This window comes from Ceratotherium simum, chromosome 25 (assembly GCF_057802395.1).
Source record: "Ceratotherium simum simum isolate JZ-2026a chromosome 25, ASM5780239v1, whole genome shotgun sequence".
NCBI classification, from domain to species: domain Eukaryota; kingdom Metazoa; phylum Chordata; class Mammalia; order Perissodactyla; family Rhinocerotidae; genus Ceratotherium; species Ceratotherium simum.
The window spans coordinates 19984137-20007107 of NC_141924.1; the positions used below are offsets into that span (position 1 = coordinate 19984137).

Here is a 22971-nt window from a genome sequence, read left to right on the forward strand (position 1 = left end):
GACAGTGCTGGCCCCGTATGCCCCGTTGAGATAGCACTTGCAGATCGACTGACCTCATGCTGAGTCTGTGTGCAAATTTTTCTCTTGCTCTTAGAAAAATACATCTGCTACGCCGAGCAGACCCGTGCGGTGCTGGCTAAACTGGCTGATCATGGCAAGAAGATGTTTCTCATCACCAACAGCCCCAGCAGTTTTGTGTAAGTTGTTCTGTGTTCCTTTGCTGACTTCTGGCTCACTTATCTTGTATTCCATTTATTTTAACACTTGGAAATTTGAAGAAAAAATTGGAAAATAATTAATCCCTTTCATGTTAGACTAACCTGGCTGACGCATTGTTGCAGGGACAAAGGGATGAGGTATATTGTTGGAAAAGATTGGAGGGACCTGTTTGATGTGGTCATCGTTCAGGCCGAGAAACCAAACTTCTTTAATGATAAGCGGAGGTGAGTGTGTGTCTTTCTGGGGACTAGATTTGATTCATTTGCTGCTGTGAATACCAAGGTAATGTGTTTTGGTGAAATCCAGTTGGAAAATCGCAACATCTGACATTATAGCTTTTGATTTTTAACCATTCTAGCAAGTAATTACACGGAGGGTGGGATCAGTACATAACAGACAGCTTACACCTACTAAAATGGTTCTCGATTTAACATGGGCTACTTCAGTCCTCAATCAGACTTGAAGAAAGCAATTGAGAGCAATGAAAAATGCAAACTTAATATTCCATAGTAAATTAGATCTCTTGATGCAGATGCATCGGGATGCATAACAAAACTACAGCAACAGCAAAGCACCTGGTGGGTATCGCTTTAATTAGAGCTCTAAATGGTGCATTTAAAATTGCAGTTGGAGTTTGCAGAACTTCTCTGCAACCTAGGTTTTGCATCAAGTGGTATACGTCTCTACCGAGACTTACAGGTTGTCTTTCTGCCACCGTAGCCTTGGGAGATAGAGGAGCGGGGAAGTTTTGGGTTGTGACGGTGACTGGGGTGTGCTCTTAGCATTTTAGTGGGTGGGGGTCAGGGATCCTAAAATGTCTTTTAACTTGTGGGACAAACCTGTTCACCAAGAGTCGTCCCCCGCAAATGTCAATAGTGTTGAGAGTTATTGCACTAGGGTTGTAAAAATAACTCATAATATTTATAAAATAATGGGCTATTGTTGAAACACTTTTACCCACATTTATCTATTCTGCAGTTGGTAACCAGGCAGCCTTTCCCTCCTCTTGAGTGATTTACAGTATCATAATGCAGCGCCCTGTAGTTAGTGTTGAATGGATTAAATTCCTCTTGCGATGCTAAATGCCAGTTTTCCAAGTGTGGCAGTGACTCTTGAAGAAGAGGCAAACCCAAGAACCATGTGCAGAGAGTGAGTGAGAATTTGAGAGAATGAAGGAAAAACTCGGATGTTGATTGAAAGCAGCAATAAATACTGGCTTGCTGCTTTGTCACTGACAAAACGCTCTCCTGCATTTTCTCATTAGATGTCAGGGTGTGGTCAGGAGAAGGGCCCTGTCTCTCCTTTCATCGCAGACCTCCTCTCCTTTGTCATCTAGTATGCACATGCAGAACAGTGTCTTGGACTCATTTCCTGGGGTGCGGGGCGTGGAGAGGGTGTGGGGAGTGGTGTCCAGCACAGCTCTCTCCCTTGCTGCACCTGTTTATGTTGTCTTTGCTCCGGATGCCTGGAATAACAGCTGAATGATCCTCCACACATGTTCATCCCTGTGTGATTTATTTATTTTTTTTATTTTTTTGTTTTTGTGAGATCAGCCCTGAGCTAACATCCAATGCCAATCCTCTTTTTTTGCTGAGGAAGACTGGCCCTGGGCTAACATCCGTGCCCATCTTCCTCTACTTTATATGGGATGCTGCCACAGCATGGCTTAACAAGTGGTGCGTCGGCGCGCGCCCGGGATCCGAACCAGCGAACCCCGGGCTGCCGCAGTGGAGCACGCGCATGTGACCGCTTGCACCATTGGGCCGGCCCCCTCTGTGTGATTTATAATGATGCGGGTCAGAAACAACCTAAAGGAACATCCATATGAGGGGATATTATGCAGCCATTAAAAATGATGTATTTGAAAAGCAGTGGGCATGTTTTATGACTGTGAAAAATGATGTATGAAGAATATGTAATCACATGGGAAATTGCTCACAACATCAGAGAAAAAAAGAAAAATCAGTATACACAAATGATTCTCATTTTATGGTCATAAAAAAGAGAAAGATAACAGATGTGTAAAGACTGAAAGACCATCTACTGAAATGTTAAGTGTTTATACCTGGGTACTGGAATTATGGGTGACTTACCTTTTTTTCATTATATTTTTCTGCATTTTCCAGATTTTTTGCAGTGAGTTAATATTTTTCTAATCAGAAAAACAATCCAAGTAAGTGTTACCTTAAAAAAAAGGACAAACCCTGTGCCCTTTGCACTAGCACCGGCAGGGCAGGAATGAGGCCTTATTCTTGTTTGCCATGTTCCATCATAAAATAGTACACCTGGTCCTCTGATTTGTTTTATATCTAGAGTGGCTGGATTTCAAGTACAAAGCAGGGTAAATGGACTGAGGCAGTATTTCCATAAGCTTTTCTTGGGAAGCATTTTCTGTATGGTCAAATAAATTTAGGAAATCTGGGTTAAAGGAAGTTTCTTTACAGGAGGGCTTTTCAGAGCCATCAGTGACTTTTTAAGAGGGGCATAGATAGTGCAGAGTGTCTTCTAAATTTAGTTGACCCTCGAGTTCTTTTTTTCTAATCGCCTTTGGACACCGGGGTCCGCGGTTTGGCATCTGTTGCACCAGGCCCGGGAATGTGGGGGTGGAATTTTTGTTGTGGGGCCTTTTCAGGTTTGTGGAGCTCCTCTCTGTTTCCAGTGAGTAACCGTGTAGTATTTCATACAGCAGACAGCCTGCACTGCTGCCACATGTCATAACATTTCCCGTTTCTGTTGTCAGACCTTTCCGGAAGGTGAATGAGAAAGGTGTCTTACTCTGGGATAAAATCCACAAGTTGCAGAAAGGCCAGATTTACAAGCAGGTATCTCATGACCAATTTATCTTTTTTGTTGCTTTGTGGTCAGTTGTAATGATAACAGCTAACATTTGTTGAGGCTTGCTGTGTGCCGGGCATGGTTCTGAGTGCTCTGCTTGAATCGACTGTTTATAACTTGGTAGCAGAATTTAAGCTTAAGTCAATATATTTTCAGTGTGCTATATCTAACTCAGAATTGAGCCGTTTTTTAAAATGAAATTTAAAGCATTATGTTCATAGTATGTAAAATTTAAGATGCCAGTAGTAAACCTTGGAAATTTCTCTGTGAGAAGCATTTAATCATGTGGCATATTACCCAAATTAGTAATTATTTCCTGATGAGCTTTGTTTAATGCATAATTTTAATATATTTTGTTATCACATAAAGCTAAAATATTTGAATAAATGATTGAATTACCGGCCATTATTGTGTTATTGAAGTTAGTTTTTTTAATCTCATCCTTTAAAAATTTTTATATTTGTGTAATATTTGTAACACATAAATTATAAAAGAGTACCATACAGTTTTTTAAAAAAATACTGATACATTCCTGGTGGATATACAACAAACTGCTGGATTTGGCACTGAGTATATTTTTTAGGCCTTGAAAGATTAGCTTTGATACAGCCCTTCCCCTTCTAGGCAGTTAGCCTAAGAAAATGAAGATATAGCTAACACTTTGCTACAAGAATGTTTATCATGAAGTTATTTACAAAATAGATAACAAGGTAAATGTCCAACATCAGGGAATTGGTAAAATAAATGAATCATGATACTTCTCAGCTACTGAGATTACATGGCAGATTAATATTTATTGATGTGGTCGCAGAATGTTAAGTATAAAAAGATCATTACCAAAGAGGTATGTACAACATGAATCCTTTTTGAAAAGTACATTTGGCTTAGAAGAATGGCCTGAAAGATTTCACATGAAGGTATTTTTATCTTTATATTTTCATATTTAAAATAAATTATAAAAGCACAAAAAAATTTTTAAGCTTTAAAAAATAGATATTTTGAGGGCCGGCCCCGTGGCTTGGTGGTTAAGTGCCTGCGCTCCGATGCTGGCGGCCCGGGTTCGGATCCCGGGCGCGCACCGAGGCACCACTTCTCCGTCCATCCTGAGGCTGAGTCCCACATACAGCAACTAGAAGGATGTGCAGCTATGACATACGACTATCTACTGGGGCTTTGGGGGAAAAAATAAATAAATAAATAAAATCTTTAAAAAAAAAAAAAATAGATATTTTGGGCATGGGTTATACAGTTCTCTATCTGTCATATGATATAATATCTATATTCTTCTGTTATTGCAGGGCAATTTATATGAGTTTTTGAAGCTTACTGGATGGAGGGGATCCAAAGTGTTGTATTTTGGTGACCACATATACAGTGACCTGGCGGTGAGGAGCCTTTCTTCCTGTTTCTTTGTTTGGGGACAGATATGTTAGTTCCACTTATTAGGAAATTTATCGTTTGTCTAAGATAATTTTTATGCTTTCATAAAAACCAGGAGTAGGCCACATTTTTTTTATATCTCATTTTTTACAGAGCAGGATGGATCAGAGATGTGAAAAAGATAAATTTTTTTGGAAATGATAGAAATTAGCAATGTATTCAGAATTTCTCAGAAAAATTTTTCCGTTTAAGTAATGGCAAGAAAGAAATGCCAGTGTTCTTTCCTGGTGCTCTTATTATTAAGCATCAGAAACGTACAAATGCAACATAAAAGCTCTTAAACATCAGTTAGGGCTTCTTTTGCCAGCCACTCCCTTGGAAAGAGTATAAAACTGGCATTTCTAGGAAATAGCTATTATGTGAAAGTGAGGCTTTTCATGCCCCTCTGAATGACCAGGGGAGTGTGGCAGGACTTGGATTATGATTTGATCTATAATTGGAACAAGATGGAGTTAGTCTCATTTATTACCATTCTTGGTTCCCTGTGGAATGAATGTGTATTTAAGTGACCCTAGGTTAAGCTGGGTTGCACGGTGCGCGTGTGTAAAGTCTGAATGAAGCTCACTGTCAGGGAGGTAACCAGAATGGGGTTGTGGTGGCGATCAGGCTCCATTGTTGATACTGCTGAGTATTTTGGCCCACGCTGGATTGGCCTCGTGTATACGCGTGTAAGTCTCTGTCTCTCTTGTGTCTGCCCACCGTCGAAGCAGTGGGCTTTAACGGGCTGTGCAGTAGGTCCGTCTGGGGAGCGTTTTCAGAGCATAGTGCCTGAGCCCCACCAAAGTCGGTGGACTCAGACTGGTGGTTGTGGGGGTAGAGGGGTTGATTCCAGCACCTGTCTGTGGTGACGCTCTTCCCGGGTGATTCCAGCACACTTGCTGTATCATCTCATCTGTCCAGTGGGCTGAGGTCTAATGGAAGGAATCATGGGCTCAGGATTAGAGGACTGAGGTTTGCATCCCAGCTCTTCTCTATGTTAGCTTGTGACCCAGGGCATATCCCTCAAGCCCTGATGTCCTCAGCAGAGTGAAATAAGATAATGTATATAAAGTGCTGAGTAAAGTGGAAACATGAAGTGCTACTATCAGGATGTTGGCACCCTCAGAAAGTCTGGCCAAGAGATGTGGCATCATGGGTACCTGCCTCTTGCTAAATGGGGGCTTTGGGTCCTGATGAGATAACTGACTGTGTGCTACCCTTGAGAGACGTGAGGTGACACAAGGCCCTGCGAGGTGACACACATGCATAGGGGTCTTAGCATTATGTGAGGTACCCACAAAGCAATAGTTCTTCAAGTGTGGTCCCTGCAGCATCAGCATCACCTGGGAACTTGTTAGAAATGCAGATTCTCAGGCCACACCCCAGACCTACTGAGTCAGAAACTGTGTTTTAAACAGCCTTCCACACTAAAATTTGATATCCGGGTAATGCTGGCCTCATAGAACGAGTTAGGAAGTGTCCCCTCCTCTTCCATTTTTGGAAGATTTTGAGAAGGATTGGTGTTAATTCTTCTTTAAGTGTTTGGTGGAATTCACCAGGGAAGCCATCTGGCCCTGGGCTTTTCATTGTTGGAAGGTTTTTGATTACTAATGCAATCTCCTTACTAGTTAGAGATCTATTCAGATTTTCTGTTTCTCCATGATTCAGTCTTGGTAGGTTGTGTGTTTCTAGGAATTTTTCCATTTCATCTAGGTTGTCCAAGTTGTTGGCATACAATAGTTTATAGTACTCTTTTATTTATTTATTTATTTTTTTATTATTATTTTTTTTTGTGAGGAAGATCAGCCCTGAGCTAACATCCATGCTAATCCTCCTCTTTTTGCTGAGGAAGACTGGCTCTGAGCTAACATCTATTGCCAATCCTCCTCCTTTTTTTACCCCAAAGCCCCAGTAGGTAGTTCTATGTCATAGTTGCACATCCTTCTAGTTGCTGTATGTGGCACGTGGCCTCAGCATGGCCGGAGAAGCAGTGCGTTGGTGCGCGCCTGGGATCCGAACCCGGGCCGCCAGCAGCGGAGCGCACGCACTTAACTGCTAAGCCACGGGGCCAGCCCTATAGTACTCTTTTATAGTCCTTTTTATTTATATAGAATCAGTAGTAATGTCACCACTTACATTTCTGATTTTAGTAATTTGAGTCTTCTCTCTTTTTTCTCTTAGTCAAGCTAAAAGTTTGTCAATTTGTTAATCATTTGAAGAACAAACTCTTGATTTCGTTGATTTTCTCTATTATTTTTCTGTTCTCTATGTTATTTATCTCTGCTCTAATCTTTATTATTTCCTTTGTCCTGTGAGCTTTCAGTTTAGTTTGTTTTTCTTTTTCTGATTCCTTAAGGTGTAAAGTTACATTGTTGATTTGAGACCTTTCTTTTTTAATGTGAATGTGTATAGCTATAAATTTCCCTCTTAGTACTGCTTTTGTTAGCCAGCCCTGGGGATCTAGTGGTTAAGATTTAGTGCTCTCACTGTTGTGGCCTGGGTTTGTTTCTGGGTCAGGGAACCACACCATCCGGCTGTTGGTTGTCATACTGTGGTGGCTGTGTGTTGCTGTGATGCTGAAAGCTATGCCACCAGGATTTCAAATACCAGCAGGGTCACCCATGGTTGACAGGTTTCAGCGGAGCTTCCAGACTAAGACAGACTAGGAAGAAGGACCTGGCCACCCACTTCTGAAAAAAATTGGCCATGAAAACCCTATGAATCGCAGTGGAGCATGTCTGCTATAGCTCTGGAAGGTGAGAGGATGGAGTAAAAAGACCGGAAAGGGTTCCACTCTGCTGTCTGCAGGGTCATTAGGAGTCAGAATCAACTTGATGGTACTAACAAACTGCTTTTGTTGCATCCCATTAGTTTTGGTATGTTGTGTTTGCATTTTAATTTGTCTCAAGATATTTTCTAATTTCCCTTGTGATTTTTTCTTTGACCTGTTGGTTGTGTTTAAGGATATGTTGTTTAATTTCTACGTATTTGTGAATTTTTCGGTTTTTCCTTCAGCTGTTGATTTTTAGTTTCATTCCTTGGGATCAGAAAAGAAACTGTGTGTGCTTTCAGTCTTTTAAAATGTATTAAGACTTGTATTGTAGCTTAACATACGGCCTCTCCTGGAGAATGTTCCATGTGCACTTGAGAAAAATGTGTATGTTGCTTTTGATGGGTAGAATGTTCTGTGTATGTCTGTTACGTCCAATTGTCTTTAAAGACCAATTGTTCTTAAACAGTTGTTTAACAATAGATTGTTAAAGTCCTGTATTTCCTGATTGATCTGTCTGGTTGTTTTTTTTTTAACTTTTTTTTTTTTTTTTTTGAGGAAGATCAGCCCTGTGCTAACATCTGCCAATCCTCCTCTTTTTTTTTCTGCTGAGGAAGACTGGCCCTGGGCTAACATCCATGCCAATCTTCTTCCACTTTATGTGGGACGCTGCCACAGCATGGCTTGCCAAGCGGTGCATTGGTGCTCGCCCGGGATCTGAACCGGCGAACCCTGGGCTACCGTAGCAGAGTGCGCGTGCTTAACTGCTTGCACCACGGGGCCGGCCCCTGTCGGGTTGTTTTTTACCCATTATAGAAAGTGGGCTATTGAAGTCTCCTACTATTATTATAGAACTATCTATTGCTCCCTTCAGTTCTATTAATATTTGCTTCATATGTTTTGGAGCTCTGATGTTTGGTGCATACATGCTTATAATTGTTATATATTCTTGGTGAATTGACCCTTTTATATAATGCCGTTCTTTGTGTCTTGTAACAGTTTTTGACTTAAAGTCTATTTTGTCTGATATTAGTATAGCCACTCCTGTTCTCTTTTGGTTACTGTTTGCATGGAATATCTTTTTTAATCCTTTTGCTTTCAGCCTATGTGTGTCCTTAGATCTAAAATGAGTCTCTTGGAGACAGCATATAGTTGGATCCCCTGCTAATGTTTGAAAACCACTGTTATAAAGTGATAAGACCATTCATTAACTAACGTCAGAAATTATGTGGTCAATGAACATTATCTTTCAAAGGAGTCACTTTGGGAATGTAGATACTTCCAGTATTGCTGCTGTTTCTCAAAATACATTTGGATGCTCCCTTTGTGATAGATTTGAGAACCAGTTTGAGGCATAGAAGAAAATTAGTTTTATTATTATTAGTTTATCATCATGTACTTTAGTCTTAGGAATTTTCCAAATGATTTTTTACCTATTTTCAGAAATAAAATCCACCTTCAAAAGTTTGTCACCATTGGGAATATTTAAAAGATTGTGCTATAGGTTTTCATGTATTATAGGAGAAAGAGAGATATTGAAAGTTTTAAAGAAATTCAACCAGTGAAGAAGGTAGGCATCCTTAGGACTTACAGAGCAGGGATTCTATCTTTAGGTGAGTAGCCAGAGTGAACTTTTTTTTTTTTTTTTTTTAAAGATTTTATTTATTTTATTTTTTCCCCCCAAAGCCCCAGTAGATAGTTGTATGTCATAGCTGCACATCCTTCTAGTTGCTGTATGTGGGACTCGGCCTCAGGATGGACGGAGAAGTGGTGCCTCGATGCGCACCCGGGATCCGAACCCGGGCCACCAGCATTGCAGCGCGCGCACTTAACCACCAAGCCACAGGGCCGGCCCTAGAGTGAACTTTTAAGATTGTAAACCATATACCACTTCTCTCCTTAAAACCCCAAAGCTTTCCTTTCTCTCTCAGAGTAAAAGCCTGATTTTCTACAGATGCTCACAAAGCTCTGCTTGACCTCTCCTTCCCCAGCATACCTCTCTGAAGGCACCGCCTGCCTCTGCCCTCTCTCCTACTCTGCTCTAGGCTCCCTGCCTTGCTGCTCCTTAGCACCCCCTGCCCCCAGCATGTGCCTGCCCCAGAGCCTTTGCACTTGCTGTTTTTTTTGCCAGCATTTTTCTCCTCTCACATATTTTCATACTGCCATTCTCCTTCTCTTTAGATCTCCGCTCAAATGTCTCTTTATTAGATGGTCTTCCTAACCACTCTGTATAAAATGGTAACTCTTTCCCCTCCTACTCTGCTTGATTTTTGTCTGTTGTATTTATCAGCACCTGCCATTGTGATTTACTTGCTTATTTTTTGTCTGTATTTCCCACGAGGGCAGAGATTTGTCAATTTTTGTTCATTGTTTTACCCTCAGTGTCTAGAACAGGGCCTGGCAAATAGTAGTATTTGATAAATATTTGCCAAATGAGAAAATGAATGACCATTTAGTATGGTGATTGTCTGTCTTAAGATTTTCCAGGCCTTAACTGATATCACATATTCTGGCCTATTGTCAAATCATGGGGTTACAATATTTGGGATGAAAAATGTGATCATGTGTGTTTATGACGTATGATCATTCCAAGTCTGAGATTCCAGGGATCTGCGTAACCCCCAAGGCCTGGCACACAGTGGGTGCTCCCGGCCGTCTGTGGATGAATTGAAGGAAGACCTTCAGTAGCATTTAGGTTGAGCCTCTTCCTGCCCCTGACCTAATTGTTGCTTTGCAGACCTTGGTTAATGATTCCAGACCCTGTGTTTCTGCAGGGGCTGTAATTCACAGCAATTATTTCCAGAACAGCAGAAACTTTCTTGGGGTGAAATGATCAAAGCCTAGGACTAAATGGGTTTTAATAAAATGTAATTCATTGAATTTGGCTTGGTTAATAACTAACCGTTACAATTAAAAAGTAGTTCAGTGAATATCTGTTGCGTCTGGAAAGGGTGGTGAAATGGTTTAAATTCCGTTGAAATTAATGTTGACTTTTTCTGATCTTTGCAATCAGGATTTGACCCTGAAGCACGGCTGGCGAACTGGTGCTATTATCCCAGAATTAAGATCTGAGCTCAAAATCATGAACACGGAGCAGTACATTCAAACCATGACCTGGCTACAGACCCTCACCGGGTTATTGGAGCAGATGCAGGTTTGGGATTTTTTTCTCTCCTACTTTTTCTTTAAGCCTGAAGTTAGTCCACTGGTCAAAGTAATTTCAAATATTCTCTGTTTAATTGTAATTATAAGGAATGAGGCTTAAGTCATCCTCAGTAAACTGTAGAATAACTACTGGGGTTATTTTGCCCCTAAGAGACTTTTGCCAACTTCCCTGAAGGGACCTTTAAAAATGCCCCCAAAAGCCATTTGGAGAAAGAGCCTGTGGAAACGCAGGTGTTTACGTTCCTCTATCAGTGGAAATCCGGTGTCCTTACTTCCCCACTGAAGCCCTGTAGGGAGATGTCCTGTGGGGTAGTGGGATTCAAGAACCTCTGCCAATGTTTGGGTCTGGGCCTGCTTCTGCCGTCAGCCTGCTGTAGGACTGCACCATTCTTAGCCTCAGTTTCCCCATCTGTCAAATGAAGGGTCCTGTGGAATGAACACTTCAGTCTAGGCACCATGGTTTAATGGAAAGAGTCTCAGAGCAAGAGTCGAGATCCCTGTGTGCAGCCTCCATTTGATTTTGGAGATAATACCTGCAGTTTGCTGGCTCATTGGAGTGCAGTGGCAGTTTTTCCTTTCTGTAAGTTATGTGGCCAGTTTTGGGCAGGTGGTGAGGAATGTTGTTTTTACCGGTGATTTCCAGGCCCATGGAAGCCGCCCCTCTGTTGCAGCGGTGTCCTTCCAGTCTCATGAGACACCTTGCTTTCTCACTTGGTTCAGCTGGCCTGGCCTGTGGCCATCTCAGTTTGAGTGCCGACTGAGGACAAGGGGCATGGATGCCCGCTCTCTTGGCTAAAACACCTGCAGCCTCTGGCCTGTTGCCCACGGCCTGCCAGCCCCTTTGGGAATGGCCAGGGAACTGCCTTGCCTGGCCCAGCTGGCACCTGTGTGGAAGCAGCTGGCAGTGAGCTCAGGCAGAGCTGCCAGGAGTGGCAGGCCAGGTCCTCACTCCGGGGCGCACACATTCCTGAGCGTGGGGCCCCGCACGTCCCCCGGGCCTTGCTCCCAGCGTGCTCTGGCTGCATTGGCTCTTGGCCCCCTGACGAGGGCTTGTTCTGTTTCTCTTACTGTGCTTGTCTGTGAGATGACTTTCTAAAAATAAAAGGCATCCATTCTGCATTTGAGTAGCTTCGAGTCTGCGCATAGGTCATACAGTAATAATAGTTACTCTTTATGTGCCAGGCATTGTGCTGAGTCCCTGCTCTACACACATTATTCATTTAACAGTGACAGCTGTCCTGTGCGGGTGGGTGCAATGTTTCCACTGTAGAATAAGGACACTGGTGTGTGAGAGGTTAGGTAACATGTCCAAGGTCAGAAAATGACAAAGCGAGAACTTGAACCTGGGCTTGTGTGATGACGGAGTCCATGCCTTGAGCACTACACTGAAGTGCTGCCCTGCTGGGTGGTTTAGAGGTCTCGAGGGTAGCCAGAGACTTCTTTCCTTGGGTGCAATCTCTCTGTGATGCTGGTCAGAGACACAAATGCAGCCTCCATGTGGATGGTGTCACTACATGTTAGCTGTGGGGTCAAAGTTTTTGTTTTTCCTCTTTCTGACCTTTAGAAAAAGTTTGATGATTAAGGAGTGTGTGTTTTAGAGAATGGAAGTACGGAAAATATCTCTGTGATTTATAGAATTAATTATACAAGGAGTAAGGTGAAGGAAGGAAGAAAAGGGAATTAACATTTACGTTGCCACTTCATTTTATGGGAGAAGAAACTGAGGCTGAGAGATCAGTAACTTTTCCAGAATCCCAAAGTTAGTGAACAGCAGAATCAGGCTATTCAGAAATGAGAACTTACTGTGTTCCAGATACTAAGGGCCTTACATTTGTTTCATTCTCACAGCAGCTCTTTGAGGGGGGCACTACATCATCCCCATTTTACAGACGAAGAACCTGAGGCACAGGGGAGAAAAGGAGCTGCTCAAGTCGGGGGTGATGCTGGGACTTAGACCCAGGCCCCCTGGCTCTAGAGTCTTCACGTGCATGCTGTGTCACCTCTGGTGCTAACACTTTCTACAGCATTCTGTCCGGTTGGAGTCACTAGGGTATAGAGGAGTGTGGCTGATAGTTTAAAAAATATCCACATGAATGTCATTTCTCACATCCGCCCTGTTCCCTTTCCACTCTCCGCACGCCCCCCTGTTCATCTGAAAAGCTAGAAATTATTCCAGTGATCCTGTGTCACATGTGTCTAGAACTCCCCTTTGGAGATGATTTCAGAGCATGTAGCACGTTATTTGGACTATTTTCTGAGGAGAAAGATTTGTCCTTGGAGGTTGGGTTTGATTTTCTTTGTAGCCAGCAGAGTGTCGTTTGGAGCCAAGTCAGATGAATTAAATAGAATATATAATTTTGGTTTCAAGAAAGTGGCTATAAAGAATGATTTTGTTAACGAGCCTTGAAGTGCACTCCAAAGTGGGTGTGGTTGATGGTGGGAATGCTGGTTAATGGTAAACTTCTGCGAAGGCCCGCAGAGTCAAAATGTCAGGCTGTGCGGGCCATCTGGTCTCTGTGGCGACCACTCAGCTCTGTACTTGTAGCACAAAAGCAGCCGTAGACAATATGTAAACCACTGGTTGTGGCTGGGTCCCAGTAACTTCATTGGTGGAAACTGAAATTTGAATTTCATATCATTTTCACGTGTCATGAAATTATTATTTTGATTTTGTTTTCAACCACTTAAAAAGGAAAATCCATTCTTAAGCTCAGAGGTGGATAGAAAAATGGGCGGTGGGCTGGATTTGGCCTCCCCTGGTGTAGGCTGTTGGGCTGGCCAGACTGTAATTTCCTGCCCACACAGGGGCGGGAGGGCCGGTACGGTACATGTAGCCAGTCTGCATGTTTGTAGACTGTAGCGATGAAGAGCCGAGTATGCTGATTAACCGTGGGGGCTAAAGCTGGCTGAAGTGTCTGTAGGATCAGCCTCTGGTATGGGCTTCCGGGTAGTCTTTTCCGATGCAAACTACCCACCCTGGAGTGCATGGTTTCACTTAAAGGTTAATCCAAACTAATTAACACATACTGTGTTGGAAGTATTTTAAAGAAGATTTTAGACATCTGAGGCTGTTGTTTTCCAAAGTTTGGCTTTGTAGGGGAAACAGCTGGAGAATGGGGTGGTTCAGGGAAAATAAATATATATATATTTTTTGATGGGAGAGACTTGAGCATGTTTAAATGCTCGTGGGAAGGATCCAGGTGAGGAGGTTGATCGTATGGGAGAGATGATGAATGATGGAGAAAGGTTCCGGGAAGGGAGCCAAGCGCTGGGTGGGCCTTGGATGGCAGGGCCTGCGGTGAGGTTGGCTTAAGGCGTACACCCACAGAGCTCAGATGTTTCTCCCCTGGGGATGCTCGCTGGCCTCAGATCTCTGGGGCCTTCCTCCTTTGCATGTCTCTTTAGCAACCTTGGACTCCATCATCCGTGGCTGCCCTCGGATTCAGGACCTGTAGGGAAACAGGCAGGTGTCAGAGTGGGGCTGACATAATATCTGCTCCATCACTGGAAAAACCTTGAACTGGGAGAGCCCTGGGGGCCCACTTGAGGGGCAGGAGTGGAGAGGAGAACTCACTTGGCCTGTGGCAGCTAGTTTCAAAAAAGAGAGAGCAAGTAGATTAACTTTGGTAATCCTCATCCTGGTCACCAGTCCAAATTCTCCCCTCTTGCAAATACAGGCCAGAGTAAGAGAGCAGAAGCTTCTCCTTCATACTGGACACAAGTGCCTAGTTCATGGGCCAAGAAGGGTGTATGGGCAGAGGTGGAGGGAGGGTCCCTCCCACAGACCGACATCAACCCCATTCTGTGCGTCATCACGTTGTTTTCTCATGGTCTGCTTACCTGGGTACGACCCCCACCAGGGCCTCCGTCTTGTCTTCTGTTCTATCTTCAGCATTTAGCACAGTGCCTGGCACATAGTAGGTGCCGAATATATATATATGTGTGTGTGTGTGTATGTGTGCATATGTGTATGTATATATGTGTGCATGCACGTGCACATGCATATGTAAATATATGTGTGTATATGTGTGTACGTGTATATGCACATGTAAATGTAGGTGTATATCTGTATACACGTGTATGTGTATATATGTGTGCATGTATATGCACGTGTATATGCAGATGTAAATGTATGTGTATATCTGTATGTATATGTGCATGTACATATAGATACATGTGTATATATATAAATTCCTTGTGGCACTCTACAGATTTTTGATCTGGTCACATACTTTGTAGTACCTAAATTCTGCAGTGAGTAATTTGTTGGTTTACAATGTGACAGCTAATTCAAATTATGCTCACAGAGCCTATATCAACACTCTCAGGAGAGCCGGACCAGGCTTCTGGTGCTCCAGTAACACACAGCCAGTGGTTGTTCAGTGGTGGCTGCTTCCTGGTGGTGGAGGCAGTGGTGTTAGGCGAGAAATCCAAGTTACAAGCTCTGTCGGTATGGGCTTTGTCTAAGTGACAGAGGCCTTTAGCGGGTGACCGTGAATCAGGCTGTTGAGCTGGGCAGACGTGATAAACAGAAGGGCCTTGGCTCCCAGGTCAAAGCAGATGGTTTGCTTGTTTGGAGTTTTCCTCCGGGTTCTAAGGCTGCCCCCGTGACCGTGAGTTGCAGGGAGCCCCACCTGTCCCCTGCAATCGTGTGCACCTCTCACTGGCGTGAGTGCTTCTGTTGAGCCACGAGAGCCTGGGACAGAGACTGTGAGATTCCATGTGTTAGCTTGTGGGCAGCTGTCATTTTCTGTTTGCCGTTTGCTCACATTCAGCCCAACCAGAAAATTCTCTGCTTTTCCATTGGGTTGAAGTGCTTCCAGCGCTTTGCCTTTTATAAAAACAATTTATTTTTCTTTTAAATGCTTTAAAGATAATATATTAAAGGAAAAAAATTAAGATCCATTATAATCCTACCATTGCACAAATTAAAGAAAAATTTCCACATTAATTTCCAAATATATGCACATATTTTTACATGCTTGCCATTAGTTTGCATTTAGGATGTACTGTTATACCTGCTATTTCCACTTAACTGCCATTTTTATGTTTGTACATGTAAATATATAATATGTGTAATAGGTAGTATGTTTTAAGTATATGTTTATATATGTAATACATATGTGTAATGGATACTTACATATATTTTATGTGGATACATATGTATTATGTTTATACAATAGCCTTTAGTAATGCTTAATGTCTCTAGTTTAATATGGGCCTTGTTTAATAGCTTCATAATATTCCACCTTAATTTGTTAAACCATGTTTCTAATGTTGGACATTTAAACTATTTCGGTGAAGAAAGGAGAATTATAACTGAGAAGTCTGAAGATATATTATTTCATCCAAGTGCCTGCCTCTTAGACGTGAATGAAATTCCTCCAAGAAAAATTGCCTATTAAAAATCTCTCATTACCTAATGAGTTTATTCACAACCAGAACACTCTCAATAATTAGCTTGTGTCCTGCAGGTTCACAGAGATGCTGAGTCACAGCTGGTTTTGCAGGAGTGGAAAAAGGAAAGAAAGGAGATGAGGTAAGAGAGGTCTTTTTTTTTTTTTTTTGCTGAGGAGGATTTGTCCTGGGCTAACATGCGCTGCCAATCCTCCTCTTTTTTTGATTGAGGAAGATTAGCCCTGTGTTAACATCTGTGCCTGTCTTCCTCCACTCTGTACGTGGGACACTGCCACAGCATGGCTGGTAAGTGGAGGAGGTCCATGCCCGGGATCCAAACCTGTGAACCCGGGCTGCCAAAAGGGAGCGCGTGGAACTTGAACCACTCGGCCATGGGGCCGAGGCCAAGAGCGGCCTGTTTTGAATACAGTGAATCCACCACCCCTTCTGCCTGTGCTCAACTCACACCTTCCCAGGGCTGGCCCAAGGCATATTTCAAAACATCCTTTTTTAGCTCCCAGGTATGAATGTGATACCCCACCCCCACCCCCACCCCTGCCCCCCTGTTATCCAGAACCAGCCTTCTACTGTTAGTGATGTGTGACATTTCCTTGAGGCAACAGTGACCTCCATGGCACCTCCTGCCCTTGGTTAGAAGGCCACGGTTGAAGGAGCTTGTCCTTCCCATCCTTCCTCCCTGCCTGCTCCACTCTCCCGTTTGGGCAGCTGGTGGCCAGTTGTTGGTAGTACTGGCCGCACCGTGTGGCTGCTGGGACAGCCGTGGAGGTGGGCTCTGAATGACAGTGAATTCTTGGGGCTCCTACCACCCAGGTGCTTATTTGTACCCGCGGCTATTTCAGGAGTGTGTGCACACTCAGTATCAGAATGTTTACTAGTGAAGAAGGCCCACTTGCTGTCAGGAAAGTTTGGTGGGTTTGCGTCTTAAGGGAACAGCTCTTCAAAAGAGGCCTTGTGGACAATCGTGCTTCTCTAAGAGGATGCTGTGTATGTGGACCATTTACATGACCATTTCTGCTCTTGTGCTTGGCTCCCCTCCCCTGGGCGCAGCTGTCTCTGAGGTTTGGAAGTACCAGTCACTGCCTGGGTCTAGCCTCTGAGCAATGGACAGCCTGATTTGGGGGGTGGGCATGGAGAGGGGACAGACTCCATCCCTCCCGGCTGTATTGAATCAATCCTTCCTCCTCCCTCTCAGGGGTTGCCTGTTGGGGGCCTATTCTAACTTGATTATTATTGTAACATTGGTATAAAAATGTTGGGTGAGAGGCTGATGGGAAGAAGACATATAATGTGATTTGACTCCAGGCGCCTCGCCCCAGAAGGCTAGACCTGGGTCCTACACTCCAGGGACCTCAGATTATTAGATGAAGGAGCCATTTCACCCGTCAGAGATTTTGTTTTGGATTCTAGTCTTGAACAGCTTCACATCTCAATGAGATTTTTCAGTAAAAGTTTAAAAACCATTTATGTTGCTCAACCCTCCAACCTAATTGAGTTCTTTTAATTTCCTACTTTTTGGTTGTCATAGCATCTCCTGTCACTATATGATGACAGACTACTACCAACTAGTGGCTTTTATCATACAGTCGTGTAAAGGATTACATTTTCTGCTGTCTTTGTAACTGATCGATTAACAGTCAAATGGTATTTATCCATTTTGCTGGAATATTCTGTGTGTAGGGGTCCCAGCCATCCGATGGTGTGCATATCCTGTGTGTGTGTCTGATGGGGTGTTGATTTACACACAGATGCATGCATACATTCCTGCAGGGGCCTAGAGCCTGAGGTGGGGTGAACAGCCTTGCAAAGTGCTTGTAACCTAGGCTGTGAGGAAGCAGTGAGGTGTGTGAAGCTGTGTAACAGATGGTGGAGATTTATATACATTGCTCTAAAATAATCCTTAATTTCTCAGACATCAAAGTACTTTAGAGTTTACAATATGTTTTTATTTCACTTACCTTACTCAGTTCTCACTGTAACTTTATAGAAAGGGGGTCTTGATCCCATTCTGTAGATGAGGGAAATTTGGAGACTCTGAGAACACTCTGCGTCTCTCTGTGTACCTTCAGAAGCAGCACGTGCCTCCTCTGTTTTTGATTGGAAAATGTGGTGCACTTATTTAGAGGGCATACACATTGAAACCGGAGCCTTAAACAGCGTTCTCTCGGGCTGCCTAAGTGGCAAGTGTGATCAGAGCCATTTTGATGGGCGGATGGACAGACTTTTCCTGATTAGATGTTGGGGCTGCTCTAGGCTAATTTTCCTCTCCAATGGGTCCTATAAAAATGAAAAAGTGATTTTGATTTCAGTAACTTTGTTTAAAAACAAGTCTTTTTTGAATCGTTCTCTGTTGCTTCGCTCTTTTCTTGCTTCTTCAGAGAAATGACCAAAAGTTTCTTCAACGCCCACTTTGGAAGCTTGTTCCGCACAGACCAGAACCCCACCTACTTCCTGAGGCGCCTGTCGCGATTTGCCGACATCTACATGGCATCTCTGAGCTGCCTCTTGAACTACGATGTCAACCACACGTTCTACCCCAGGAGGACTCCACTGCAGCACGAACTCCCCGCCTGGTCAGAGAGGCCCCCCGCCTTCAGACTCCCCCTCCTGCGGGAGGCCCAGGCCAAGTAGCAAAGTGCCCACCTGTGGAAAAAGGCAGAAACAGTGACAGTTCCAGATTGGGCAGACATGATGGGGTTGACTTTGTGTGGCTCTGGGTGTTGCTTCGGAAAAGATACAGATATGCCTTTTGATATTTATTTTGTACATTATGAGAATACTCCCCCAGTGGTGAAGACAGAAGCCAGCAGCCCCCTGGTCACGCCTTCCTGTACATGCAGGGCTGAACGGCAAGCTTCATATTGAAACTGTGATCAGCCTTCTTGTTTACTAAGGTACTGTGACTGGTGTCAGTTTTTCTGGAATAGGTGAGACTTCTTGATGCCCTCTCTGTATTCCAGCAGGTGACGTTTTGCTTGACTCTTCCGTGGAATGTCCTGGGCATTTACAGGCCGTGCTTGGGGAAGTGCAGGGCCACGATGATGTGCAGTGATAAACTGCGTGCAGAAAGCCGATGATTTAGTGAGGTCTACAATAGCAGAACACGACAGTCAGTAGCAGGATGATCCCCAAACAGCAGCGGCTCCCACATTGTTCGGCATGAGGACTTTGGGATTCTGGAGCATCACTTGAAAGGAGACTCAGCCTCCTGGAAAGTCTTAGTGAGAAAAAACAAGAGATGTTGCAGGTCCTTGACCCCAAATTGTCCTCAGTGTCCGCTTCCTGTATCCTGCCCCACCCTGGGGAAGGACAGAAGGTGCTGCATGTGCTGGGCGGGTTCACTCTTTTCCTTGGAGAAGGAGGTGAGGAGAGAAGAGCTTCTGGTTAAATTTCCAGCTAGTAGAACAGATATTGTAGAACAAGGCTGCGAGAAACGAGCAGGTGGGAAGAGCCAAGGCATTTGTGGTGGGTTTCCCCGGAGATTCTTACACCCGAAAACGCCACCCATGTTGGTTTAATGTGCTCATTGGAGGACAGAGAATGAAATAGAAAAAAAATGTCCTTGTAATGAAATACCATGCCATGACCCACACTGGGTTGTGTTGGAATCTCGGTAAACGTATGCATCACCAGAAACTCTCCCTGTCTGGAGGGCAGCTGTCAGCTGCCTGCCTCTCTCATGGACATCAGCTGAGGAGACGTGCTTGAATCAGTGCAGAGAGGGAGGTGGACCTCTCCGCTTAGCCATCTCCCACCTCTCCTCCCCTCAGATTTCTTTGCTGCCATGTTTGTGTGGCTATTTTTGGAGTTTGGATGCTTTTCTTTAGGTGTCTGTGTTTAAGGTGGGGGAGGATAAAGGGCATTCAAGCTAAGGGAAAAAGAGTTGGAAATGACTTAGCTAACTATTTCTTGTTTCTTTCTCAGGACAGTGAAGTGACACATGTCCTTAAACCTAAAGGATGGCAGATACAGGAAGGGGGCTGTGCAGAGTGCTCACTTATTCAGCAATGTTAATGTATAAATGTATCAGAGCCAGCTATTAATGAAATGCTAGCCTGGCATTCTATAGGCTTCCTTCCAGAATGTAAAAATTGAGTGAGTGAGTTATATAGCATGCTTTGTAATGCCGCTCATTATCATGGGATTTTACGTGTGATATTTTCGTGTATTTAACTCTAATAGTGAAGGTGACCTTTTAGACCCAGTGGACCCAACTAGGCCCCTTTTTTCTTCTATATTTTATTATAAACACAGTGGCTCATTCCTTGTTCGGAATGGGGTGGGCATTTTGTTGGCTATTTGTTAGCTCCTAGGTGTTTTAAGTATCAGAGTGTGTTGCAGACTGGCATTTAAGGGGTGCGGGGGATGCTCAGAACTGCTCGGTGTTGGGGTCCGCAAAGGAGACGCTAGTGCTTTTGTCTTACGGTTTCTGCTTTGGAGAGGCTGAGTGAGGAAGTAGGTATTATTTTTTAAAAAATTTCTTAGATTTTATCTACTCAGATATTCATTGGATATCTCCTAGGTGCCAGTTACAAGGTGTTTTGTTTACTCAAGAATAAAGTAGAACTACTTTTAAAACCTGCTTTCATGTATGGCTAGGTCAGGTGACACAAGCCTTAGGGGAGAAATACATTTTCTGGGTATGAATAATGAATTTTACAATTTATTACCAATTAAGGTTTCAGTCTCTGGGCCACTGAATGTGGCAGTAGGATTGAGAGCTGCTGTGTGGCAGAAGCCTGGCATCTGTCTCAGCAGGGCCCACCAAGCGTGCGCCTGGCAGACTGCAAACCCATGGCAGAGCCAGCAGCGCCGGGCAGGACGGCCATCTCCATGTGAAGGACAGAGGCATTCTCCTTGTCTCTGCTCAATCAAGATAGATTTTAATGTGTTGCTGCCATGACTCTACTGGGATTTGGTGCACTGCACTGGGCATTTTGTTCTTTCCAGTTTGTTCTCTGGTGTGCACGTTGTTGAAAGCATATTGGTATAAGGGAAGTGAGTCTATTTTCTACCACTTAAAAAATCAATTTGGAAAGTGAACAGAATAAAATTAGTTTGCACATTGAAAAATATTTTCTGTTTTTAGCGTTGGTTAGACTGATTTTCTAAGAATTATGTGAACAAAAATTCATAGTCCAGGGACAGTCCATGCCAGCTGGTTTTATAGATGAAACCTGGCTTTTAAAATATTTTAGGAGTTTGGTTTAGAGCTCCCACGTTCCTCCTAACATAGCCTCTTTTTTCCTCTTTTAAATTCTCTTCAGCTCCGTTTTCTGCTATCACCATGTGACATAAACCACCTGTTACTAATTTGGGCACATCTCAGACTGAATTACTGGTTGCTTTGAATGCGTTGCAAAGGAGAAGTGAGGAGTCATCTTTCCTCTGAGCTAATTTAGCTTTGAGTGATCTGAATGGCGTTTCCTCTCTCTTCCACCCCAAAGGCCTTTGAAGCAGTCGAGAGTGCGCTAAATAGTGGAATTGAATTCCACTATGCCGAGTGCTCATTTGCTGCCAAAGACCCACTCGGGGGCCCTTGTCTAGAATGCTCCAGGACTAAATGTGGCCAGAGCCAGGGCTGCTGATTGCTCGATTCAACTACTAGGGAGCTTATGTTTTGCCCTCTTCATATCGATTTCCTTTGGTACCAGTTTCCTTTTTTTTCTCATTAGTGTTTGGGAAGTTGGCTCCAAGTTCAGCTAACTTTTAACACCACTAGTGGGTTAAGGAAAGGAAAGGGAGTGAAGTTTCTCTAATGCAGTGTTCAGCCCTGTAAAGGGCCAGGTCGTAAACATTTTCGGCTTTGCGGGGCATATTCTGTGGCTGCTACTCTAGGAACGGGCACAGCTGTGTTCCATTACAACTTGATTGACAAACAGGCTTCAGGCTGGATTGGTCCTCAGGCCATAGTTTGTTGACTCCTGCTTTAGTGGGTTGAGTTGGTGGCAGTGGCAGGATCACCCTGTTGAAAGCCTGCAGATGAACACCTTACCGTTGGGTGCAGATGGAAGAAAGAAGCTCTGTAGGTAAGTGCCCCATCCCCCAAGAGCTGCTCTCTGGGCCTATGTACTTGTGTGGCCAGTGGTAAAATCCTGTGTTCCCAGCCCATGGCGTTGCTGTCCTTGTGTGTAATTGAGCCGCCAGGCTCGGGCACTGGTTGATATACCTCTCATTGCACTAGGCTGTGATGGTGCTGGTAGTGGGTGATGGGCGTGGCTGCCCAGATAACCTTCAGGACAGAAGGACTTACTCCCCTAACTCCTGGGGGCGCTGTCTGCTGACCGTCGGCAGCTGCTGGCCCTCTTTGAGAGTTCCCCTCTGAGGAGGCCCTCGGACAAGGTCACGCCCGCTTCCTGGAGCAGCCGGTAACCTGTGACTGCTCAACTCTGAGGGCCCATCCCAGCTCCAGAGTCCCCGGGATCAGCTGAGGCCTGTCTGTCTGCATGGCAGCCCAGCTCCTCCCCCTTCCAGCCCTGCCTCCTTCCCTCTTGTCCCTTCCCTTCCCAGCTGTTGACCCCAAGAGCACTTCCCTGTGAACTTCCTGCACGTGAATCTCCATCTCGGCGTCTTTCCGGGGAACCCAGCCGGCAACAGTGCTTCTGTATTCTTCTAGTTCTGCAGGCTTGAACTCTGACTTCAGAAACTGTTTTCTAATTATTTAGCAGAATGACAAATTGTGCCTGTATGACATCAGGCACAACAAATGCAAACTAGGTAGACTTACTATTTATTCTAAATGTGAATTTGCTATTCATTTTGAATGTTGATTTTATGTCATAGGATATGGAACTTATTGCCAAATAAAAGTTTGAATTGTATCATCCAGTTTTATTGTAAAGCATCTGTTTTGTGTGCTTAAGTTAGAGGCAAAGCCATATCAAATCCTAATATGCCCAAAAAAGAATATCCCCATGAGGAGGGGTGAAAGATTTGTGGTTCATTTCTCTGTACCTCATCCCATCACCCCCAGCAAAGCACACTTGCTTGTGTTCAGAGCTTGAAGACTGTGTAGTTGGTGTGAGCTTAGCTATAGGTGGGCAGCAGGTGACCCATCTGGAATTTCTGTTCTCCCAGACAGTTCTCTCCTTGAGAACGAGGAGGAGATGGTGATCCACAGGTTTGTCTGCAATCGAATTACCAGGAAA

The 22971-nt window shown here is 44.0% G+C and overlaps 1 protein-coding gene across 3 annotated transcripts in view; it reads left to right on the forward strand.

Annotated features, from left to right (window-relative positions):
• Positions 1 to 22651, forward strand: part of NT5DC3 (5'-nucleotidase domain containing 3) — a 61916-nt gene extending 39265 nt beyond the window's left edge. For 2 of the 3 annotated variants that reach the window (XM_087449023.1, XM_087449025.1), the window contains exons 8-14: positions 95 to 197; positions 342 to 443; positions 2960 to 3041; positions 4353 to 4439; positions 10257 to 10397; positions 15883 to 15947; positions 18202 to 22651. In XM_087449023.1, the coding sequence (XP_087305149.1) occupies positions 95 to 197; positions 342 to 443; positions 2960 to 3041; positions 4353 to 4439; positions 10257 to 10397; positions 15883 to 15947; positions 18202 to 18454 (833 nt within the window). In that variant the 3' untranslated portion in view covers positions 18455 to 22651. The remainder of the gene's footprint in view (positions 1 to 94; positions 198 to 341; positions 444 to 2959; positions 3042 to 4352; positions 4440 to 10256; positions 10398 to 15882; positions 15948 to 18201) is intronic. The other variant, XM_087449024.1, reaches the window with a different exon arrangement.
• The last annotated feature ends 320 nt before the right edge of the window (positions 22652 to 22971 follow it).